Source organism: Panthera onca, chromosome A3 (assembly GCF_046562875.1).
Source record: "Panthera onca isolate mPanOnc1 chromosome A3, mPanOnc1 haplotype 2, whole genome shotgun sequence".
Classification (NCBI taxonomy): domain Eukaryota; kingdom Metazoa; phylum Chordata; class Mammalia; order Carnivora; family Felidae; genus Panthera; species Panthera onca.
The window spans coordinates 81,888,889-81,914,837 of NC_138341.1; the positions used below are offsets into that span (position 1 = coordinate 81,888,889).

At 40.1% G+C, this 25,949-nt stretch overlaps 2 protein-coding genes across 58 annotated transcripts in view; one reads left to right on the forward strand and one right to left on the reverse strand.

The window, feature by feature from the left end:
- RFX8 (regulatory factor X8) overlaps positions 1-21,494 on the reverse strand; it is a 261,067-nt gene extending 239,573 nt beyond the window's left edge. For 2 of the 8 annotated variants that reach the window (XM_060609306.3, XM_078444360.2), the window contains exons 1-4: positions 20,991-21,314; positions 20,560-20,698; positions 15,666-15,761; positions 5,093-5,212 (exon numbers count right to left, since the gene is read on the reverse strand). The gene's annotated coding sequence lies outside the window, so the exon portion shown is untranslated. Of the gene's footprint in view, positions 1-5,092; positions 5,213-15,665; positions 15,762-20,559; positions 20,699-20,895; positions 21,316-21,380 lie in introns of those variants that run through there. The other 6 variants (XM_060609332.3, XM_078444361.2, XM_078444363.2 and 3 more) reach the window with 5 other exon arrangements.
- A 74-nt stretch (positions 21,495-21,568) lies between these two features.
- Positions 21,569-25,949, forward strand: part of MAP4K4 (mitogen-activated protein kinase kinase kinase kinase 4) — a 198,051-nt gene continuing 193,670 nt past the window's right edge. For 6 of the 50 annotated variants that reach the window (XM_060609198.3, XM_060609176.3, XM_060609185.3 and 3 more), the window contains exons 1-2: positions 21,587-21,807; positions 22,150-22,215. In XM_060609198.3, the coding sequence (XP_060465181.1) occupies positions 21,751-21,807; positions 22,150-22,215 (123 nt within the window). In that variant the 5' untranslated portion in view covers positions 21,587-21,750. Of the gene's footprint in view, positions 21,808-22,149; positions 22,216-25,949 lie in introns of all 50 variants that reach the window. The other 44 variants (XM_060608926.3, XM_060609028.3, XM_060609200.3 and 41 more) reach the window with 22 other exon arrangements.

Sequence of the window (25,949 nt, forward strand, 5' to 3'; positions counted from 1 at the left end):
CATTTCTAATTTTACTGCCTTACAGCCAGAGAATGTATCCTGTACATATAATTTGTACTTCTTATTTTATTTATTTTTTGAGAGACAGCTTGCACACATGCATGCATGCACATGCGTGAGTGGGGTAGGGGCAGAGGGAGAAGAGGAGACAGAATATCAAGCAGGCTCCAGGCCCAGCCTGAGGCTGGACATGGGGCTTGATTTCAAGATCATGACCAGAGCTGAAATCAAGAGTCGGAGGCTTAGCCAGCTGAGCCACTCAGGTGCCCCTGATTTGTACATTTTAAACTGTATTGAGATTTTCCATGTGGTCTGATTCACAGTGGTATTCTGAGGTTAACAGAAAAGAATGCATGTGAACAAACACACATGTATGTGTAAATATATATATGTGTGTTAGTAGTTAATTCTACTATTCAAATCTCCCACAGAAATACAGACTTTTTTTGTCTGTTTAATATTTCAATTTCTGAGAAAAGTATCTTAAAATGTTCCACCAAGATTTTGGATTTTCATTTTTTTTGCATATTTGCATACATATTAAGGCTGTGTTATTAAGAGAGCAAAGATTTATGACAATATGTTTTCTTGGCAGACAGTGCTTTTTACCATTATGAAATATCTTTTCTCATTCCATCTAATACTTTAGTCTTAAATCCTGTTTTGTCTGGTATTAATATTGCCATACTTATTGTCTTTTTTAACCTGTATAGCTTTTCATTTAAATGAGTATATGGTTTTACAGTAATTTTATTTTATTTTATTTTATTTTTCTTTTTTTTTTTTTTTTAAAAAAAGGTATATTTATTTTATTTATTTTTTTTTATTTTTTAATATATGAAATTTACTGTCAAATTGGTTTCCATACAACACCCAGTGCTCATCCCAAAAGGTGCCCTCCTCAATACCCATCACCCACCCTGCCCTCCCTCCCACCCTGCCCTCCCTCCCACCCCCCATCAACCCTCAGTTTGTTCTCAGTTTTTAACAGTCTCTAATGCTTTGGCTCTCTCCCACTCTAACCTCTTTTTTTTTTTTTTTTTTTTTCCTTCCCCTCCCCCATGGGTTTCTGTTATGTTTCTCAGGATCCACATAAGAGTGAAACCATATGGTATCTGTCTTTCTCTGTATGGCTTATTTCACTTAGCATCACACTCTCCAGTTCCATCCATGTTGCTACAAAAGGCCATATTTCATTTTTTCTCATTGCCACGTAGTATTCCATTGTGTATATAAACCACAATTTCTTTATCCATTCATCAGTTGATGGACATTTAGGCTCTTTCCATAATTTGGCTATTGTTGAGAGTGCCGCTATAAACATTGGGGTACAGGTGCCCCTATGCATCAGTACTCCTGTATCCCTTGGATAAATTCCTAGCAGTGCTATTGCTGGGTCATAGGGTAGGTCTATTTTTAATTTTCTGAGGAACCTCCACACTGCTTTCCAGAGCGGCTGCACCAATTTGCATTCCCACCAACAGTGCAAGAGGGTTCCTGTTTCTCCACATCCTCTCCAGCATCTATAGTCTCCTGATTTCTTCATTTTGGCCACTCTGACTGGCGTGAGGTGGTATCTGAGTGTGGTTTTGATTTGTATTTCCCTGATAAGGAGCGACGTTGAACATCTTTTCATGTGCCTGTTGGCCATCCGGATGTCTTCTTTAGAGAAGTGTCTATTCATGTTTTCTGCCCATTTCTTCACTGGGTTATTTGTTTTTCGGGTGTGGAGTTTGATGAGCTCTTTATAGATTTTGGATACTAGCCCTTTGTCCGATGTGTCATTTGCAAATATCTTTTCCCATTCCGTTGGTTGCCTTTTAGTTTTGTTGGTTGTTTCCTTTGCTGTGCAGAAGCTTTTTATCTTCATAAGGTCCCAGTAATTCACTTTTGCTTTTAATTCCCTTGCCTTTGGGGATGTGCCGAGTAAGAGATTGCTACGGCTGAGGTCAGAGAGGTCTTTTCCTGCTTTCTCCTCTAAGGTTTTGATGGTTTCCTGTCTCACATTCAGGTCCTTTATCCATTTTGAGTTTATTTTTGTGAATGGGTTTTACAGTAATTTTAGAAGACTTATAGTAAAATGAACTCCTTGACTCACACCTCCTACTCTGATTTTCTCTCTGTTGAGACAACTACTTATTACTTTCATTGTTCTTCTGATAATTGCTTCCACATTTCTAAGTAATAACTTTTCCCACTGCTATCTCTTGGTTTTTTAGTTTTAGGTTTTATCTGTTTCCTGTTGTAGAATGTTACTATTTAGCTCCCTTACGTGACTCCATCACATTCCCATTTCCATTCACCACATCCTCCCAAAACAGTTATAATTTTTGGTTACATCAATATCCAATATTCATTATGATGCCTATGAAAGTTATTTAGTATATTGTGATTATATATCCTTCTAAGTATAACTTTTTATTTTCCCTGGAGTTAATAAATTTCCCTCTTTGCTTGGTTAAGTACCTATCACTAATTCATTCCTAACTTTTCACCAGGAGTGTACATCTCCCATCCACATCACAGTCTTCTCTCTGCCCTTTTGTGCCATTGGTTGATCTCAAGACCTGCTGCATTGCTGTCCTCCTTGGACTTCTCTGTATCTTCACCCTGAGCATTCCCTTGATCATTCTCCCGTGTTTTTATTACCAATTTAATTCATTATTCCCTCCTTTTGTTTCCCTTTCCTCTTTCCCTTCCTTTTCCTTTTTAAAAATTAATTAATTAATTAATCAATTTTTTTACTCCCTTATTTTTGTGGACCATATCCAAAGCTTCTTAGGACAGGAGACATAAGGGTAACCTGTCAGAAAATGTCTTTATTCTACTCTTGTATTTGATTGATAGTTTGGGGGGTATGTGTAGAACTCTAGGTTGAAAATCATTTTTCTTCAGGATTTTGAAAGCATTGCTAGTTTCTAGACTTGCTGTTGAGATATGTGATGCCAGTGTGATTCTCACTCCTTTGTGGCCTGTTTTGTTTCCTGAAATCTTTTAGGATCTTTCTTTTGTACTGAGTACTCTGAAATTTCACTAAGAGTTGCTTTGGTATGAATCTCTTTTCATCCACTGTTCTGGGCATTAGTTGATGCTTTCCATCTAGAAATTCATGTCATTTATTTCAGGGGGATCTTTTTTGAGTTGATAATTTGATAATTTCTTTTCCTTCATTTTCTTTTGGAAACTCCAATTTCTCAGGAAAATGAAACTGCTATACTGATGCATTGATCCTCTATCATTTCTAGTTCATTTTCATCCTTTTTCTTACTCAGGCTCATCATTACTTCTACTTTCTCGGAGACTTTTTCAAATTTATCTTCTTATTCTTTCATTTTTTCATATGTGCTATTATTTTAACTTCCAAGACAACTTTTGAATGTTCCCTTGTTTGTAGTCTCTTGGTTTCTTGTTTTCATAGATACAATTATCTTCTTTTACTTCTCTGGAAACATTGCTTTGTTTTGCTTCCTAAGTTTCTTGTACTTCTCCAATATTTCTGTCTCCCCCAAATTTCATTTTTCTCTTGTTGATTTTTGATTTGTTTTCTGCTTATATGTGGAGGCTTTCTTGGAATATCTGGTAATCCTTAGATGATCTTTCATAATCAAGAGCAAGTCAATTAACAGTTTACTTGCAAGGCCCCTATGTGTGGGTGTGGCTTGTTTTCTAGTGGGTATGCTATTAAAGAGATCTGTCTGGGCAGTGTAGTTGGAGGACCCCCACCATCAATATCTGAAAGTCTTTCTCTTAGACTAATCAGATTCCTGACTAGTCACGCCTGTGTAATAGTACAGAGTACGAGCATTCTTGGAGCCAAATGGAGGAAGGAGACCAGGGGCTTTCACTTTATACTACCTTATGGTAGCATTTCCCTTAAGCTTACTGTACTTAGTGTGGTTCCTCATTCCTCACCTAAGCCCTGAGTCCAGGCTTACTCTAGTTCATTCTTGCTCTAGCATTATGTAGAGGTGGGAAGTATAGTTGGAGATCTAACTACACTATAGATAAACTTCAATCAATAATCCTATTTTTACCCTTACAATACCCCACCTTCCATAGTCAGACTGGTGCTGGTGACTCCTACTTTTGAGCCTTCCTGATACTCTGTGTCTGTGGTACAAAGTTGTCTACTTCTGGGTTCTTCCCCCACTGCCGAACAGGCATGAGTTTTTTGTTTTGTTTTTTGTTTTGTTTTTGTTTTTTTAATCATTTACCAATTAGATGTCTAACTGCTTTCCTTTCCCCAAGATGTTGCTTCATGACTTTGTCTTTATGGATCTATGTCTATATATTTAAAAAGTTCCCTTTAGGGGAGCCTGGGTGGCTCAGTCGGTTGAGCGTCTGACTTCAGCTCAGGTCATGATCTCGCGGTCCCTGAGTTCGAGCCCCGCATGGGGCTCTATGCTGACTGCTCAGAGCCTGGAGCCTGCTTCCGATTCTGTGTCTCCCTCTCTCTCTGACCCTCCCCCGTTCATGCTCTGTCTCTCTCTGTCTCAAAAATAAATAAACGTTAAAGAAAATTAAAAAAAAAAATAAAAAGTTCCCTTTACTATAACTTTAGTGGGTTTTTAGTTGGAAGTGGCAGCATCTTTAATCCATCATATTTAACTCAATATTCCCCATTTATTTTCACTAGTATTTGCTTGCCCTATCTTGTTTTTTGTACTGTTCTTGTATTTTCCAACTTTAAATCTGTTGTTTTGTCCCAGGTGTCTCTTACAGTAATAATAAGAGCTAATATTTATTGAGCACACTACTTTTTAGGCACTTTAAATATATTATACATGTATTGGGGTACAGATATTATACATGCTTTATCTCATTTAATACGCATGACAATACTATGAAATAAGTGGTATACACTATTCTTATGTTCACTTTACATGTACCTACTAAGTAGTGTACCCAAGATGGAAATCCATAGCCTGTACTAGTGTACTAATCACTGTAATACTAGTGATCTAGATTTTTAAAATCCATTAGTGCCTTTGTCCTTTAACAGGGGAATTTCAACCCATCATCTTTAACATGTATGAAATCTTACTATGTGCAGTAAATTACTATAAAAATAATATTATCAGTAAAAATTCACTTTCTTTTCCATCTCTGATGTTGGGTTTTAGCCAATTGAATATTTGTGGCCTCTCTCTCCTTTTCCCTCGGCCATGAATACAGACACATCTCAGATAAGGCTGCTCCCTAATTGTAGGTACTAGAATGAGAAAAAACATGGAACACACCTACAGCCTGAAATAGAGTCATACCCAAGCTATGACCATCATGAACTGTGAGCTGGAAATTAATGTTTACTGTTACAATCTACTGAAATTTTTGAGCTGTTTGATACAGCATCTTTTATCTTCTGCATCTATAAAAACTTTTCTTTTGCTAATGTACATTCTTCAATATTATCTTTCTAAGACCTGTGGAATACAGACTTTCTCAATCTTAAAATGTCTTTATTTTGACTTCCTACTTGCACATTAGCTTGGCTAGGCATAAAATTTAAAGTTGGAAGTAATTTTAATTTGGAATTTTGAAGTTAGTTTTTAATTTTTGGCCAATATCCCCCTGTACCCCATGTCTATTGTTTCTAATGTTGATTTGAGTTTCATTCCTTTATAGATAACCTGTTTTATTTCTAGAAGTTTTAGGAATTTCTCCTTATTCTTGGAATTTTAAAATTTTAAGATGACTTTTCTGGATTATTTTTCCTTTTTTTCTTGCTCAATACAAAGTGGACTCTTAAATCTGAAAATTCATATTTTCCATCACTTCTGGGAAATTTTCTTCAATTATTTTTCTGAATATTTCTTCCTTTCTTTTGTCTCGGTTACCTTTAGAACTCCTGCAGGAAAAATGTGCAATTCTCTGTCTTCCATGCCTTGTACTTTGTATCTCATAATTGACCATTGTCATTACTTTATCCTTTAGAACTACATTGAGGGAGAATTTCTTGGTTGATCTTATACTTTCAGCTGAATCCACTCTTCTACTTAGCCCAATTATTTAATATTTAGTTCATAAATTATTACAAGGTATTAAAGTCAAGATTCAAATCCAGAGTCTGTGCCGTTAACTACCACATTACTAGTAAATGGTATTTTTTTTCTTCAATGTAATTAGAGTCTTTGTCCTTTATTAAATAAATTTTAACCCACCTACATTTATTGGGATAATTGACATGTACAAATGTACTCTTATCAGCTTAAGGACATGAAAACCTTTAAATTTTCTCTGAGGATATAATTTATAAAGTATTTCTTTTTCCTTTCCTACGTTAAGGTTATTTACTTGGGGTTTGTTTGTGTCTTTTTTTTTTTTCTTCAATGTGATTCTAATGCCTTTCTTTTCTCAATGTTTTTTTTCCCCACAAATAACTAGGTTAATCTTGGCTTTTTGCATTCATATTTTAGAGTCCCTCTTCATCTGTCATTTAATGTTTTGATTAGAATAGTCTGCCTCCTTCTGATTGTGAAGAAGGATCAGGATCTGGGATTAGGTTGGCATAAGAAGCTTGTCTTCTGGATCTTTCTCCCTCCCTCATTTGTTCTCTTGAGTCCTAGCCCCATTACCTGTGTGGTCCCCCATGCCAAATTTCCCACTTAGGAGAAGGATTCTCGTACTTGGGAAGCAAATATGGAGTCAACTCTTTCCACCTCTTTCTTCTGTCCTCCAATGTCCCTATGAAGATCTAGAAGCACTTCAGAGTCTACCTGTTTCCTTCTTTAACCCCAACATGATGAATGTTTCTCTTTTGAATGCAGTTATAGAGGTTTTAACCTAGGGACACACATTGCTGTCACCACTGGATGTACAGTGAAAGAAGGGGAAGGGAAAAGACTGCTCAAAATATAGTTATTTAACTTACTACCCTCACAACTGTTTGAAAGTCCAGGCTTGTTCTTTGTATTCATTTATGCTGAGTGCTGAGAAATTTTAGAATTGCTTATGTGGCCCTGAATTTTAAACAGGATTTTCCTTTTCTTGTTTTGCCATCAACTCAGTCCTATTCACCCTTTGTCTTCTAGGAATTCCTAAAATTTCTGGAGTATGAAATTTTTCTTTCTTGTGTTTTTGTGTTGCTATTGTTCTGTCTTAGTTATTTCTTTTTTTAAATTTTTTTAATGTTTATTTATTTTTGAGAGAGATAGAGACAGAGTGCTAGCAGGAGAGGGCAGAGAGAGTAGTAGACACAGAATCCAAAGCAGGCCCCAGGCTCTTAGCTGTCAGCACAGAGCCTAATGTGGTGCTCGAACTCACGAACCATGAGATCATGACCTAAGCCAAAGTCAGATGCTTAACTGACTGAGCCACCCAGGTGCTCCTATTTTAGTTATTTCTTTAATGGAGGGAGGGATAAAATATAACTTTAGTTCTTCATTTAGCCAACGATTCAGTCCTTCATTTTAAAAACACATTTTTAGTCCCTTAAACAAAGTAAGGAAAGGGAAAAAGATACATTTGTGGGTAAATTGCTTCTTCGTAGCCACTTCCAACAGGCTTGAGTGAGGGACCTTTATCATAAGTCTTATAGTCCACACGCACTGGAGACTATGATGCTTGGCCAAATCAGTTAACTACTTTTTGAATTTTTTGGTACACTCTCCCTTTTGGTTTTCACTTGCTCTCTTCCCTCAATCCACCTTTCACTTAACTTGAATATGCAGAGTTGTCAAGTAGTCTATTTTCTCCTATCAAGTAGTCTATTTTCTCCTAGATAGAAAATCATCTAAGACATTAGTCTGTATTAAAATGTTAGGAATTTAATATATTTTCCTCATCAGTAATATATGTACTTTTAAAATGATGAATAAAGGAAAGCAATTCTCATCCTAAGGGCTTGCTATGGGCTGAATGTGCCCTCCAAAATTCATGTGTTGAAATACTAATGCCCAATGTGATGGTATTAGGAGGTGGGGCCTTTGGAAGGCAATTAGGGCATGAGGGTGAAGCCTTCATGAATGGGATCAGTGCCTTTACAAAAAGACATGAGAGAGCTTGCTTCTGCTCTCTCTACTCTTTCTGCTTTGAGGATACGATGAGAAATCAGTGGTCTGCAACCTAGACAAAGTCCTCATCGGAACCTGACCATGCTGGTGCTCTAATCTGACTTCCAGCCTCCAGAACTGTGAAAAATAAAGTTCTAAAAAATTTCTGTGGTTTATAAGGTACCCAGTTTGTGGTATTTGGTTATAGCAGCCTAAACTAAGATAGGGGTAAATAGGTGATGGTGGCATTTCAGATATTTCAGAGGCAAAGCTCTTGAAAGCATAATTTTCAAACCATTGCCACTTTGTCTATTCATAAATATATAAATGGAAATACTCCAGCAGCTTTGACCAAGTGTGCAATGTGAACTGCTGACAGTCATTTATTTTCTTTCTTAGTCCTCTACAGTAAAAGACAGTAATAATGCTTATTATTACTATTTTGAGCAAAAGTCAGCGTAGTCCCCTGAATATTTGCTGGGGGTAGCTGGTTGGGTATTTGTAAATGGGCACCTTTGGAAAAGTGGAGGGTATGATGGGTGAGTGTGCAAGGGAGGGATTTCGTGTTTACTTCAATGTCTTCTGACATCTCTACAGAAATAGCACAAAGACAACAATAATTTCCAAAAGCCCTCCTCCCTGCATTGTGATCTGTCATCTTAGGAATTTCCTTGGAAGGAGAGAACTCCACTGCATACCTGTGGTTGGGAGGATTCATCCACACTGAAGGGGTCAATCTATAGAGCAGGGCCAACTCACTGGGGTATGTACATGAAATAGGTTAATTATTTCTGACAACTGCCCCTAATAATTGGATCTCCCTTACACTGGTGGCAAGGATCTTATGGTCTTGTCCAGATTCCATACCTTTCCTGCCACTTTTGGGTTTTTAACAACTCCCTTGATTTTCACTTAATTGCTTTGATTAGCTTGGACTAAAGAGCTCTGATCTATCCTCCTTAATTTGAGGTTCTTTCTACTTAACCATTTTGATTCCTGTCCAACACATCAGTGTTTGTTTTAAACTAAGATATAACACATACTAATCTTAAAGTGTACACTAAGATGAATTTTTACATTTGTATACAACCCAACCAGCCAGATCAAGTTATGGACTGCTTACTATTATTAAGTTTAGAATGAGTGAGCATACCACTGTAGTGTCACATGATATAAAATGAAAAAAAGTTGCACAATCCCATCACAGTTTAGAATTAGAAAAGTCAAGATAACAGATTTGCTATAATACTACTATCTTTGCATGCTTTTTCTAGAGCTATCTATGTAGGAACACCATGCAAAAGATATTTTTAATGCTGAACATGTTATAACATGCAAATTAAAACATAAAATATTAAAGCCTGTGTTAACCACACTTTTACTCATCTTCTCCATCAGAGTCAGTTTCAGGGTTCAACATGTTATTCTCTGTTCTCTCTTGGGTGCCCACCATAGTTATTTTAGATTCACAGAGGCACCTAAACCCACATAATAACCAAGTCCCTGCAAATCTACAGCTAGAACTTACTTTTTTAAAAAATATTTTATTTTTAAGTAATCTCTACACCTAATGTGGGGCTTGAACTCACAACCCCAAGATCAAGAGTGGCATACTCTATCAACTGAGCCAACCAGGTGCCTCTACAACTTAACTTCTTTTACAAATTGTCTCATGCTTTCAGTTCCTGCCCAAGTTTAATACTGTGTAAGAGAAGTGAGTATTTGGTAAAGTTAAAAACGTGTGCGTGTGTGTGTGTGTAACATTAAATACATCTGAAATATATTGGGAAACCTGGGACTACTCTCTTTTAGTAGGTTTTGTTTTTCTTCATTTTTAGTGAATTTAAGTGTGCATCATACATGATGATCCTTGGCTTTCCAGTTTCGACATTCCAAAATGGTGTACAGATTCACACTTGGGGTTGAGCCTGTTTGCCCTTGTTCAAACCAACAAACTGGGCATTGTTTTTGCACCATCATTCAGAGCTCTAAATAGTTGTCAAGAATGTGTAACCAGACATGTAATTACCCAAAGTGCCCTTTTTCAGACCCCATGTTAACTAAGTGCATTCCCCTCATTTCTCACATTTACCAGGCTTGTTAGTGTCTCAAGATTGCTAGCCCAAAAGCTCAGAACTATCTGTGTCTAGGGCAGCATCTATTGGCTGGAATCCAGCAAATGTAGAAGAATAAAGATAATTACTTGTAGAGCAAGTTCAAGGGTTCCTTAATATAATACCAAGTTACTTCCACTTGTCGTGACAGAATCTTTTACATAAAGGATTTTCTCTTGGAGAGAGGCAGCCTGATGTAGGAGAGTAGGACAAATTAGACATGGTCTAGGCTTCTCTGCATAAAGTGGTGTGACCCTGAATAAGTCAGTACCCTCACCTAAATATGACCATCATTCTCTGAAAAATGCCAATAGTCATAAAGCTGTATCATTCCAAGGATGTTACAAAAATCAGAGGAAATACTGAGCAGGAAAACCCTTTGTTAACTAGTAAATGTCCTGCAATCTTTACAACTGCTTTATTTATTGAGAAGCAGTAGTTTCATGCTTTCTAGGGACCACTGAACTCATAGCCTTGAACAGGCAGTGTACATCTCTGTTCCAGCCCTTCTCTGTAGAGTGAGGGTCCTCCTTGGACCCCACTGGGAGATATCAGATGGCTACCCATAAGGTATGTCTTGAAAAGTGATGGATGATCTACATTTCCCCACAATACCTCCTGTACTAGAGCCTGTATCAGAACTTGAAATACCCACTTTGAAACCTTCCCATCTCATAATTTGGCAGAGCCTTTTTAGAGAGTGACAAAATATACCAAGAACTTTAAAAATGTTCATAGTCTTTGATTTTGCAATTCCACTCCCAGGGATTTATCTTGAGGAAATCCTAGCATGTGTGCTATTTAAAATAGTGACTGATTAGAAATAACCAAAGTACCCAACACCACATGATTGGTTAAATAAATTATATTACAGTCAATGCAGCCATTAAAAATTAGATTGTAACAGAATATTTAATGATGTTGAGATGTTCCTAATATATGAAGTGAAAAGGAGGTCACCTAACTGTACAATTCTGATTATATTAAACACACACTCCCACACACATGCACACGCACACATGTGTTTGCTTAGAAAAACAAAGTAAATATATTAAGTGTTAATGATTATTGGTAAGGATTATTGGTTAATTTTGTATTTTAGTATTTTATTTTATATTTCCCCGTATTTTCTTCAATGAATACATATTATATTTATAATCAGAGAAGGTAATTTTTTTAAGTTTCTTTTGCATTAGAGAATTAAGTCTTCCAAAACTTGGTAAAAATGTGTAAGTTACCTAAAACTTACTGGTCAAAAGCATAAGTTGTCCATGTGAATCTAGTTTTTAATCCTGGATTTGCTACGTTCTAAATGTGCAATCAGGGCCAAATCACTTAATGTTTCTACATCTTGGTTTTCCTTCTACGACATGGGGATAGCAAAAGTGTCTGCTACTCAGGGTCATTGAGGATTAAATAATGTAGATAAAGTCCTGGCACACGGTGAACACCCGATAAAGTAGGGCTATTACTACTACCAGTAGCAGTGCTGGGAGAGCTACTACATTCCTCTGCACACTACCCCTGTGACATCATCACAGGTAGTGTATCAGTCTGATTTGTAGCTGCCTTCTTGCAGAGTAGAGAAGGGGAGTTGGGAGCAGAAAATGTTGAGGATTCAGGGGCCTCAGAGCTGTGCACTCAGTGGGGAGAAGCGATATTCTTTTGTATCCAGATAAAATCCTTGAGAGCAAAAACTGCCCCACTTTAACTTTCCTGACTTACAATGTTCAGAGTAGCGCAATACCAGCTGCTGGAGGAACAACATATTCTAATTTCCTGACTTGTACATAGTAAAGTTTCATTGTATTGACAGAGTCTTGCATTTAATTTCCTTAGCTTTTTAGACACAAAGCATTCCTAACAAGAAATTGAAAATAAAAGGGAATAACTACACAATGGAATACACATGCTGATTTGAATATGTCACTGAATCTCATAAATACTCGTTAATAATGCATGGATGTAACAAGGGAAATAAATAGTTTTGCTTCCAAAAGCAATATGATCATATTTAGAAAATATAAAGAAAGTCATCCTCATTTTATCCATTGCCACACTATATTCCCTTATTTATATTATTACATCAAGAAATTCTGTCAAACTTAGCAAAAGACAGAGTTCTTTCAAAAAATTAAATAAACATGCTTAAATTTCAATTTAAAACAAGAAGCTATTTCTAGCAACGCAGTGGGAAAAAGTCACAAAGAATAGTTCAAAGCCAGTAAGACACTATTTTAAAACATTTAGCTAATTTACAAATATCCCAGCCAAACTGGAGATTACTCAGTGCTGAAAAGTATTGCTTCTGGCTTTACAACAAGCAAATTAATTTCTATTTGGACCATTTCTTCTTTAGTTTTCTTCTGCCTTTTCCCCCAGTCATCTGTTATATAATTGTAAAATGGTCTAAGAAATGTTTTTATGATCTAACTTAAAGGTAATTCTTTATGGTGATTTACAAACTGAAGTCATTCATTATAAAGTCAGTCTATTTGAAAAATGAAAGTAACTTGTAGCTAATGGTTAGAAGAAAGTTTTGTGTGATTTTTTAAAAATTTATTTATTTATTTATTTATTTATTTTTTAACGTTTATTTATTTTTGAGACAGAGAGAGACAGAGCATGAACGGGGGAGGGTCAGAGAGAGGGAGACACAGAATCTGAAACAGGCTCCAGGCTCTGAGCTGTCAGCACAGAGCCCGACGCGGGGCTCGCACTCACGGACTGCGAGATCATGACCTGAGCCGAAGTCGGCCACTTAACCAACTGAGCCACCCAGGCGCCCCTGATTTTTTAAAATTTTGATGGATTTAATACAGTGCTACAAACTCAGTATATGCCTAATAAATACATGTTAGATAAGGAGAGGGATGGCAAGAGGGACGGTGAGGAAGTCACAGCAAAAACTATCAAAACCACTGCTTTTCTAAACCATCCATGTGCTAAACTGGAAACCACTACATGAGGGTAAGAAAGAATAATAGTCTTCAACTTCTCTAAGAAACATCGAAATCATTAAATTACTGTTATAGGTTGAATTATGTTCTCCCCAAAAAAGATATGTTGAATTCCTAAACTCCAGTACCTCAGATTGTGTCCTTATTTGGAAGCAGGATGGTTGAAGATATAATTAGTTAAGATATTGTCATCCTGGAATAGGGTGGACCCTTAATTCAATATGACTGGAGTCCTTTTGAGAAGTTGGCCATGTGAAGACACAGACAAGGAGAACGCCACATGATTGGACCTATGCAGCTGTGAGCCAACGAACACCAAAAATTGCCAGCAAACTACCAGGAGTGCAGGGAAGGACTGACTCTCCTACAGGTTTCAGAGGTAATGTTGCCTACCAATACCTTGATTTCAGACTTCCGGCCTTCAGATTGTGAGACAATACATTTCTGTTGTTTTAAGCCATCCAGTTTGTGATATTTTGTTAGGGAAGCCCTGGAAACTAATACAATTACTTTATTTCATTTTCTTTTAAAATTTAAGTTTGTATTTTTTTTTTTAAGTTTATTTATGTATCTTGAAGAGAGACCAAGAGAGTGCAAGTGGGGGAGGGGCAGAGAGAGAGGGAAAAGTCTCTAGCAGGATACACACTGTCAGCACAGAGCCTGACCATGGGGCTCGAACCATGCAGCCGTGAGATTGTCACCTGAACAAAAACTAAGAGTTGGATACTCAACTGACTGAGCCACCCAGGTGCCCCTAAGTTTGTATTTTTTAATTCATAAAATAGATATGCTGCTAAAGGGAATTTGTAGAATCACTTCTTGAAAGGAAAAAAAAATGTCACAGTTTTGTCAGCCAAAAAGTACGAAAATTTGATGTATTTCCTCCCAATTTTTCCTTGGAATAGTTTTTAGCTTTTGTGCAGCTATGATTATAATCTCATACAAACTTATAGTGATATTTTCAATTAGCATTACAACATACATTTCTCTATTATTACAGACTTTTCATAAACATTCTTTAAATTTGTCAATATAAGCAGTGTTGCCCAGATTATTGTTTGTAACTCTATTTTATAATTCTCCTGTTTTAACTTTCTCAATCATTCTTTTGGATCGACTCTGAGAAATTAAAAATGATCATCTCATCAACCTCTCCATAATGTGCTGTGTGAAAAACCGGAGGTAGGTTATTTAGTAAAAAACAGGCTGTCAAATAGACCCTAATAGATCACAGTCACACTTATAGACAGGAATCCTCAGATCTGTGTAGAAGATGTAGTAGGAGAGTGAAACATTTGATAATAATGAACCAGTTCGTGAATATTTGGTCTCACTCACCAGTCTGGGTGCTTTAACCACCATGACAATGCAGCTTCTAGTAGTATTGAATACAGACCCTAGGTTTCCTGATTCCCACTCCTGCATCATTTCTACTCAGGTCATGGCCATCATTTAAAAATGCCTAATGTGCTGCTTAGTTTTGAACTCAGCATAAACCTATCTAACAGATATCTGTGTCATATTATCATAGAAATCTTGGTTCTAAGTATACCTTTGCTTGAGATTTGTAAACTTTTCTTAGCCATGGAAATCTTGTCTTCATAAACTGTTACTCATATTCCCAATTTATAAAGCATAGAAAAGCAGAACCTGTGTGATGACAGGGAAGCAGCAATAATCTCAGCAGCCCTATTACTAACTCCCTTGACCTCCCTTGGGATAGAGGCAGCCCCTGAACTGCCTCCAAGGAACCCTAAGGTTCAGAGGAACACTTTTTGTAAAAGAGAACACATAGTCTAGTTCTTTATCCACTTTGTGTTTAAAATGGCTATGCAGAAAGGGATTTTCTTTCTTTTTTAAAACAATTTTTTTAATATCTATTTTTTTTGATAGAGAGATAGAGAGAGATTGAGAGAGAGACAGGGTGTAAGTGGGGGAGGGGCAGAGAGAGAGGGAGACACAGAATCTGAAGCAGGCTCCAGGCTCTGAGCTGTCAGCACTGAGCCTGATGCAGGGCTTGAACTCATGAATCATGAGATCATGACCTGAGCCGAAGTCCTTGGACACTTAACTGAATGCGACACACACGCACTCCAGAAAGGGATTTTCTTAAGGTTGGAAGTGTGTAAAGAATTAAGTTATGAAAAACAGCTTTTCAATTTTTCCTAGGCCACTGGTTCTCTCTTCTGAATGACTGTCTTGTTCCCAGTTCCTGGAAATTTCAAAATGGGCGGTGACATTTCTAACTTGGCTTATGTTGTAGCCTTTTCCAAAGTATTCCCTCTTTAATTCTTCTTGCCATCTACTGGTGCCCCATTTTCTCTTCATTTTGTCCTCTCTACATAATTGAAGGGCAAAGTTGTGATTCTAAAGATCATTTTTGCGTAGCACTTCTCCACAAACACTATTATAAATCTGAAGCCAGCTAATGATAAGTTCTAATGCAATAAAAGATGCAATTCTGTGAGAATAAGTGGTTTTTCCTTTTTGTGACTCTGAGTTGCATTTCCAGGAGTGATAAAGACTTTATGCTGATCCAAACAAACTTTCTCATCCAGCTCTTCCTCTCCCCAACACCAGGGGCCCCACTCCCAACTAACCTCAAGGAGCTGTCTTTAGCCAACAATTAGGTGATCCAGGTGATCCATGTCAGTCATCGCTGGCTTCTCGATCTGGTCCTGATGATTAGTTGGCCACTAAATATAGAACACAGACATAGATGAGAAGATGAAAATGACAATTATATTTGTTCAAAAGAATAAGAAAGGCCTCAAATTTTGTAATTCATAAATATGGCATTTACAGTTCATAGTTTGTCATCGGTAGGTCACCACTTAATCTTTTTTATAGAGCATACTTTGTAGAGTATGGAATATTTTGAGAGTAGAATCACTATAATCAACTGAGAACTGCAAATCAATAGGACTGGCCAACTTGCACTAATGGAGCCTTGTGATTCATTAATTTTTAAAGGGATAAACTTGATTATGATTGAACTCCTCTTCAATGGAGGTTCTGATGCATACTGGCCAGGATCTGATCTATTTCAGTGGTGACATATTAAATAACTGAGCATGAGAGAGGCCCATTGGTCTAGTCATTTCCTGAGATTTCACTGTAGAGGACACAAATATATGATCAAATATAAATAAAAACTGTTATTTCTTCAGCTAGCAGGACTACCTTGGTCTACCCTTGGCAGAGCCTCTGATTCCATTCACCAAACCCTCTATCAAAAACAGACATACTTGACAACTATTTAATGTCCCCAACCAGCTTCTCCCAACCACTTCCTATGGCTCACATCTTGATTTCTAAGGCTAGGGCTATCTCTGACTTCATTCTTGAGACCCCTTGAGGATTTTTTACGTAAAGGACTTTTCACAGTGGAAGTTGATTGAAGCAATCCTTATATGTTTATTTGCAAAATACAAATTTACAAAAAGGCTAAGTTAAGGGACAGTAACCCCCTTCATACAACATTTCAAATAGGTTTTCTAGAACTAGCAAGTTCTTCTGTGTTTAAAACACTGTTCTGTTTTTTAAATATACGTTTACAGAAAACTTTTCCTGAACTCATAAAGTAAGAGGAATCTACATTTTCTTTTTCTAGCTAGCTAGGTCCATCTAGCCCAGCTGCCCAGAGTAAAACCTGCTCCTTAACATACTCCTCACTGGCTCATCTCCATGTTTCACTTTTCCTTCTCCTTCACTTGGACTTACTGTGATCATCTCTCAAATAAACTACCTGCACCAAATCTCTGTCTCAGGATCTCCTTTTGGGAGGTCTGAATTAAGAGAACTTCCTCATGACAGAAGTGACAACATCAACAGCCCTGGTAGCTAGGGTAGGATGTCTGTTTTGCCTGTGATCTGCTTCTTCTTTTGTTCCCTTTGATCTGCTTCTGCATCCTACACCTTCCATCCTGTTGTGCACTAGAGTAGTTGCTTCCTTTTAATTCAACTGATACACCAGTCAAAAAAGATTCTGACTCTACCAATGCTCAAAGTTGGCTTTTAAAGGGCTGAGCTTTGCTGCCAAATCTACAGCATTCCACATGTTCCATTAACTTCCATTGCTCATATCAACCCCCTTCCACTCTGGTTAAAAGGTATGAGCAGTTGTAGGACTGAGGCCAGGGTGATGATACAAATATGAGTTTTTAAGGTCCGGAGAGGATCTTTCAATCATTTCCATCCAAGTCCTTAATCTCACATGTTAGAAAACTGAGAGACAGAGAGGGTAAGCATTTACTTAACACTTTGTCTATCAGAGAAGAGGAACTTAGATCTCTGACTCCTAACCTATGCTTTTCCCTTTCTGGGATTTTCCTGAACACATTCCACCACTGCTTCCTTTGTTTGACTCAATTCCCCCTGCTCACTACCACTTCCATCATTTATTTCCAGTTGACCTAAGCCCTCACTGACCCTGAGCCCTTAAGTTATAATCATGTAGTCCAGTTTCACAGATCTTCTGCCCTTCTTGCCCTCATACGGAGGTTGAAAATTTCTACCAATATTTTTGCAACAAAGAAAAAACTATGAAATAAGTAAAGTGATATACAGGGAGTTGTCACTGACGACCTCTTGCATAATTGAGTTCCCCTTGGGACTTGTGTGACTGGGTAACTGTTGTGTGGCCCATTGTACGCTGGGAAGATACACATTTGTATCTCATGGCCTGCTGAATACATGAGCATCTAACCTGCCTGTGGAGCTCTTGAAAGCCAAGGCTAGGCTGTTTCTTCTTGACTTGACTGATAATCTGGCTTCTGTTTTTAACCTCCACATCACCCATGCTTTAGCTTTTCTGGTCCCACCTAACCTGTCTAGCTTTACCTCTCAGGGTCTTCTGAATCGAGTCTTCTGGCCCAGTGTGGCCAGGTTCCTAATTTTTCCGACTTCACATTCCTTGTCTAAGTAAGCTATCTTTTCTTCCAGCCTAAAATGCCAAGTTAGCATTTATTTTCCAGATTATTATTTTGATTATCTTTTTGGGTCGGTTTATTTTGTAGTCTCAAATAGATTCTTAGGAACAAGGGCCATGACTTAAGTCTACTTCTTGGTACCATACAGCATATGTCTTATTATGGACTGAATGCTTGTGTCCCCCTTGTGTTGAAACTCTAAGCCCCAATGAGGCTATATTTGTATATGGGGCCTCTAAGGAAATAATTAAGGTTAAATTCATAAGGTCATAAAGGTGGGGCCCTGATAGAATAGGGGTGGGTGTCCTTATGAGATACCAGATAGCTTTTTTTTTTTTTTTCCCCCTGTGAAAACCCACATGAGGACAATACTGAGAAGGTGGCCATTGCAAGCCAGGGAGAGAGCTCTCACCAGAACCCAAATCAGCTGGAACATTGCTCTTGGATTTCTAGCCTCCAGAACTTCGATATAATAAATCTCTGTTATTTAAGCCACCCAGTCTATGGTATTTTGTTATGGCAGCCAGAGCTAACATAGGACTGTTGATTGAGAAAATGGCCCTCACCCTCAGATCTCAAGCAGAGTTACAAGCTGGGTAGGTGTCGATATTTCTGTGTGAAAAGTTAACTAACTTCCCACAGAGTCCAAAACAAAACCTTCCTTTGTCACCACCAGTCAACAACTGTATCTTTTCCTGTGTTCCTGACAACATCGTCCCAAGTGCGAACAAAGCTCTAAGCCACAAGTAAATCTTTTATCTTCTTGTCTACACTAACTCTGGCATCCTATCAGATGCCAAGTCTTAAGAGAGTCTACTGGCCCAAGACCTTGTATCTCCTTTCTCCAGGCCTTATTACTCTGTCCTGTGCTTTTGAGATGGCCTCTTAATGGTTCTTCTGATCTCTAGTCTTCATCTTATTGACAGAAGAGGAAACAAAGGCTCAGAATTTAAGTAACATGTTTAAGGCTGCACAACTGATAACTAGGTTCAAACCTAGTTTAGTTTTGCCTCAAATCTAGCCTACTTTCCACTAGACCTGTTTAATGTTCTTCGTATACAGCCAGAATTCATAATGTTCTGCCTTTAACTATAGCTATTCATGAGACTCTTATACACATTATCAAATTGTAAGCTCTTCCTTATATCTCAGGCAATGGCTAAGCCAGCGCCTTGCACTGGGTAAGGTACTTCAAGAAAAGGTACTGAACTGAAAATGGAATGTAACCATCACAATGGTGACATGGGACATAACAGTTTAGGAGAGAGAGATTCAGGGAAAGCTTGTAGGAGAAGGAAGAGTTGGTTCCTGAGCTGTGCTTGAGGTAATGATGGAGAATCTGGCTAGGCAGAGAAGAAGTGGGTGATCAGAGGTGGGCCTCAAAATCATGAGTGAACCTGTGGAGGGAGGCTGGCTTGGGGTGGGGGGGCTGCGTTTCTGCAGTGGGTTCAGCTGTGCTCACCAAGGAAGTCACTTAACTTCTTTACATGTTGGTTTTCTAATGTGTAATGTGGGAAAAATAAAAGTACCATTTGGGGTTAATGTGAAGAATAATGAGATAATGTACGGTAAATGCTTAGCACGCTGTCTGAACCTAATATGTGTTACCTGATACTAATACTACTACTAAATATTAGTGGTAGTAATATGGTCTGAAGCATGTCATACACACCAATCTAGCTCTTTGAGTAAATAATTTACACTCACAGATAATGCCATTGCAGTGAATAGATTAGAAAACAAAATCATTGAAACACACTACTTAAATTCAAGGAACACTTTGGTTACTATGACTTTCCTAATCAATGGGTTCCAGGAGTCCCTCAGAAGGGATTCTCATAGTTGAAAATCTTCAAGTCGTTGAGAGGCAGGAGAGTGCTAAACATATTCTGGGTAAAAGGTTAACTTGGCTGAATCAGAGTCTTAGCCTTTCTGAGTAGGCTGACCCAGTGAGAACCCCTATTCTACTTCCAGGCTGCGCTTTTAAGGAATTTAGCCACATTCCTTATCTTTCAGTACTTCGGTTTCCTCATCCTTAAAAAATGTGGATAACAATACATAAGGGCTATAAGACAGGTTAAATTGGGTCCTGTGCATAAAGCATACATAATGGTACACAATGATGACAGTGATGTTTGTGAAGCCTGATTGTGAAGGGCCTTGGATTTTCATCCTGTAAGCCTTTTGTTCTCAAAATGTGATCCCTGTAACAGCAATGCTAGCATCATCTGACAACTTGTTAGAAGTATATATTCTCAGGCCGATCCCAGACCTGCTGAAGGTGGGGTCAGCAATCAGTGCTTTTACAATCCTTCCTGGTGATTCCGACGCACTTCGGTTTCGAACCTGCTGTGAGGTAATAGGGAGCCATTGAAAGTTTTTGTACAATGGAATGTGATGAAAATGATCCTAGTGCGCAGACAATATATCCTCGTATAAGAGGCTCAAATTGCCTAACTACGGAAAAGCTTCCAAAGTTACTGTTAGAAGCCTGTTTATTGATCCTTAAGCATCCTAGGCACAAACTGGGGTTATCACTTAGGGCCCCAAGCACAGTGCTCACCTAATGAAGGAGGTAAGGAAGTCAGCGCACCGCAATTAAGAGAAGCTGCTTTGGATACTATTTCCACTGAAAGGCTTGGGACCGGGCGGCCAAGTGATGCTCAACGAATTCTTCCCTACAAGCGTGTCACAAACGTAGCCTGCAAGAAAGGAAAAGAAAACCTTGTAGGGAAACCGGAAATGAGGGTCTTAGGGGTATAGAATCTGGTGGTGGGGGAAGGGGATAGGATACGCGGGGGTAAGGAAAAAGGGCGGCCCCTCGTTGGCCGGGCGACACCCCCTTCCCGTCCGTTTAGAGCCCGGGCGCGGCCGGCGGGCGGGGCGGGACGGGACGCACCCCCTGCCGGAGACAAGGCTCCGTCAGCCTCTGTGCGTTTACGGCCAGGTCGATCCTGTTCCGTTTTGTTAGCGCGAGGTGGGGCGTCTCCTCACCCTCGGCACCTCACCGGGGACATCCCGGTCCGTCTCGTCCCTACTCTGGCCCTTTCTACGAGCGCCGCGCCGGCCGGTAGCCGCATCCCGACCGCTGTCCGCGCTGCCCGCCGGCCGGCCATTGTTCGGGCCCCACCCCTGCTGAATATTCACGCCGAGCGGGCGGCTCGCCCCGCGCCCTCCCCAGCGGGGCTCGGGCTGGGAGTGCGTTTCCGCTCGTTTTTCCTGCCGGAGAAGGAGAGGGGGAGCTGTTTTCTCTCTCCTCAGAATATATTTTCGGTGTCCCGTTTCCCCTCCTCCCTCGCCGCCGCCGCCCCCTCCCTCCCCGCCTCCCTCCCCGCCTCCGCCCCCGCCTCCCGGGTTATCTTTGTCTCGCTGCCTCGCGCTCACTCGCTCAACTCTCGGCGGCGCCGCGGCCCCACGCTCCGGGCCCGTCCTCTAGGCGCGCGGCGCGGGGCGCGGGCGCCGGGGCCTGAGGCGGCGGGCGACGCCCGGGGGCCTGACGGCCGCCCCGCGCCATGGTGTGAGCGCCGCCGCCGCCGCCCCGCGCACGCTCCGTCCGCCCTCCGCGCGCGCGGCCCGGGCCGGCCGAGAGCCGTGACCAGCCCGCCGCCGCCGCCGCCCCCGGCCTCGCGAGGCGGAGTCCGGGCCGCCTGCTCCCTAGCGAGGAGGCGCCGTCGGCGGCCTGGCCTGTGACGGAAATAAATAGAGAAACAGATATATTTATTGGTACTATTTTGTTTGGTGGCAAAAAGGGAAAATGGCGAACGACTCCCCTGCAAAAAGTCTGGTGGACATCGACCTCTCCTCCCTGCGGGTGAGTGGCCGCGACGGGCCCCGCCGCGGGCGCGCTGGGAGCGGGGAGCTGGGGCCGCGCCCTACCCCGCCGGGCGCTCGGGCGCCGCCGCGGGCAGAGCCGCGGGCGCGGCGGCCCCTTTGTCTGCCTGCGTCGGCATGTGCGGGGCGGCGGGGCGCGACCCTCCGCCGGCGCCCCCACCCCGCCGCCCTGCGCGGCCCCGGCGCGACCCTCGAGCTCTGGGAGACCGCGCTGGGCCAAGCCCACCTGGTTTGCAAGCGCCCTTTCTCTCCGACTGCCCCGCTTTATTTATTCATTGTTGTGCTGCTTTTAAATTCTAACCCCTCCCCTCCTCTTCTCCAGGATCCTGCTGGGATTTTTGAGCTGGTGGAAGTGGTTGGAAATGGCACCTATGGACAAGTCTATAAGGTCGGTGTGGGGCGCCGTCTTTGTTTCCCGTGGCACGTTGAAACTTCTTGTTGGGGGACGAGGAAAAGGATGATAAACACGCCGCTGACTGGAGGCCACGCCACTTGGCCAAAGTTGGGAAAGGGGTTTCGCCTTGCAGTCCTTCTGTTTTTAAACAAGAGTTTATATTCAGGCTGGCCTTAAAAGACCTCACTCATTTCCTGGCTTTGAGATAAGGAAATAAGCTACACTCTTAGGCATGCACTTTTCTTCAATAAAATGGGAAAACATTTTTTTTTTTTTTCTATACGGCAACCTTAATTCTTTGGTTTTCTCCAATTCTGGCCCTCTGAGTTTGTGTGTATTAATGAGAATTCAGTATAGGGAGGCCTGGCCTATGATTATCCTGAACCACTGCCTTGGCCTTCTTGAAAATTGTCATCGTGTTGCCTCGTTTTAATGTTTGCCAAGTGCTGAAGGTGAGGAGTTTGGTGTTACCTGTGACTTTTGAAAAACTCTATCACACATCCTATTGATAGATACATACGTATTTTGGGCAAGCAGGGAGGGGCGTGTGTTTGTGCACTAGGAGCAGGAAAGAATTACAGCGTGAGGATTATAAAATCTGAATTCCAGGAATAACCTGTTTGACAGGTGTGTAATTGAAACAGAGATGAGGGAGAGTGAGGAGTCAAGAGGATGCCCAGATTGCACACCCACCCCAGGCCTGTCTCTCCCTCTCTCTCTCTCTCTTTTTTTTTTTTAACACCCGCCCCCCCCCCCCCCCAACGGTAAATGAAACTAACAAATCTGGAGACGATGAGTCTTCTCTGAGTAGCTGACACCTGATGTGACTAACAGTGCTGTTCATTTTATTCAGGGCACATTCTGGAGCGTCTGAAAGAGCTGTAGGTAATGGAGGCACAGATCTTGAAAATTTGAAACAATGTTAAATTTCCCGGGTCCTGATTTATTTCTTCTTATGAAACGTTTTCTATACGTAATTTACACTGGGGTGCTTTCTAGCTGTTAGAGTGAGTACAAGGTTGGGATAGAAAAAAAAAAAAAATCTTATGAAGCCGGGCTTTGTGGTTCACCCTGAAGAATTGTCATTGTTTCATTAAAAATGGAGGGAGGGGGTTGGAAGCTGACTGTAGACGTTTTCTTAGGCCAAATTAAGTGTGGATCCTATTGTCTCTTTTATGCTTTCTGAATAGGATTTATCTGTTGATTGAACGCCTCTCCCCAACCCCAACTTCCCCTGGCCTGGCTACGTACTGGGCTCTGTACCGGCCTGCGGTCTGAACTTGAGTCTGTATTCTTAGGTGTTCTCAAGTGAATTAGCATGTGTTTTGTTGGTTAACTGTTGGGGCCGGGGCCAGGTTTTTGAATTTGAAAGGAAGCCCTGTTAACTCAGCCTGCTGGGCTCAACTGAATTTGGAAGACTTTGGAACATTTTGGAAAAGATTGTGTTGCAACTCACTGAGTGGCCTGGTAACTGGCTCTAAGACGTTCTCCCCGGCCCCAGTGTTTGTTTAAGCCCCAGTCGGTTTTTTTCTAACCCAGTTTTTCTGGCCAAATCTAAGTGGTGAGTGTACTCTTCCAAGTGAGTTAGCCAAAGCTTGGCTTTGACCTGGTTACATAGTAGTTGGATTGTTTGTATCTTCCTCAGTCAGCATGGATGTGAAGGGCAGTGAAGTAAACTAGAAGCCAACAATCCGTCTTTAAACCAGAAGAAGAAAGAAAGAATGAAACCTGAATGTGTATTAAGTGGCTTTCAGAGGTGGGTGTTCCTTATTGGTAGTAGTTTGGGCAGGTTCTTGTTTAAGTTTTTTTCCCTCTTCATTTCCTTTGGATCTATCCTCTCCTTCCCCCAAGCTTTTGAAATAGATTTGCTGAGCAGTGCAGTTGGGAAGCATTTGGGATACTGGCAGTGACACAGCTCTCTGACTACAAAGTCTGTACAGTTGAGAAGAAATTCTCAAATTATGCAAACCTAACAAATTAAGAAGTCTGTGCAAAAGTGGCACACACACAAAATAGTGCCTGAGATTTTGCTCACCAGCAGTTCTATTTTATTCTGGAAAAATTAAAAAATACACAAGGAGAGAGAGTGGATCACCTAATTTTATAGTTACTAGCAGGTGACTAATCTAGTTTCATCTGTGGTCTTTCTCTCTCCATAGTATTTTAAGGTAAAGCCTACTTACCATTTCACTAAATGCTTCAGTATGTATCATTTTGTTTTTCAGATAATCAGATAATAATTCAGATAATACTATTCTCAAACCTAAAAAGTTAATTCCTTAGTATCAAATACTCAGCGTTAAGGTTTTCCTGATTTTTCTTATATGTTTCCTTACTATCACAGCACTTATGAACTGATACTGGGAAGTTCAGTCTTGATAGATGATAGAAATAAGGGAGGCAGTTAATATCTCCATTTTCTTCTCCCTTTCAATGTCTAATTTCTAGAACAGTTATGCAGAGGAGTTTATTTAGGATTTGTTGGCGTGATTTGTATATGGTGGTTTTGGGGTTGGATTATTGGCACTTAAGCACTTGTTTATTGTTGCTAAACATCCACTGGTGTGAATCACATTTGAATTGGGAAAATATTTGTGATAATTTGTTGTTTATAAAGAGGCTTTTTTTTTCCCCTTCACATAACTTCAGGTAAAATATCTTTAAGTTGAACCCTGTAGCTAATTTGTTTAATTGTTATATTTTCTATTTTTTCTGTGAACTTTTTATTTTTTTAGTGACTGTGGTTGCTTATTTTGAGAAGATTGTATTTATGTGAGGTGAATGAGTAAAAAGAGGGAGTTTTCTGGGTTTTGATATGTTTTATGAAAGTGCCTTTTTTTGGGTAGTACCCCCAAATTTGGTGACAATTGATAAATAGTTTGAGTATAGTTCAAGGATATATAACTATCTTAAAAGATTTGAAACACAGAATATATTCTATTTAGAGAAATTTAGTTTTTGCATTAGGTTTCTGAGGGATCACCATGAAGGCTATTCATAAATTAAAACCTAAGAAAAACATTGTGAATTTCAGCTTATGGGGTTTCATTCAGAATAACATTTATTTATAAAAGAAGTGTTTATAAGATGATCTTGTGCATGTTGAGTAAATCTAGTGAATTTTAGTTATTTTCATCAAAGAGGGACAGTGTGAAAAATCAAAACCAGAACAAATGCTTGTTTTTGTGTTATATTGGGTTTTATTATTTTTAATATTTATTTGACCATTTTTGTTTTTCCCTTGGGGTTACTGTTACCTTGTTATTTTGTATTTGGTGAGCATACAGTGACTAGTATTCCAAATGTCTTGACTAGGAGGAGAATCCTGCTTTTGGAAAGGTACTATAGGTAGTGAGAGGGGAGGTTAGGGAGTTTAGAATCCAGCAGGTGCAGTGTCTGGGGTCGGGGCTTGCTCACAGAAAGGATGGCAGCCTTTCTGGAGATTTGAACATCTTGACCCTGTCTGCACCTGTTCTTGGAGGAAAGGTAGGCTGTAGACCTTGAGTACTGTGGGTCCAAAGACGGTAAGCAGAAGCAACACAGAGTTTGCCACCTGTTAGGGCGTGGTGCTAATGCTGTCCCCCTCATATACTGAAGAAAAGGGGAATGGGGGTGTGTGACAGAAGGGCTGAGGGTGACTTTGAGGTTTAGGGAGTAGTGGCATCTTGGGGGGAGAGATTATATGCTTGCCAGTTAAGGAGGGATGTTATTCTTTGAGCATTGAGGGG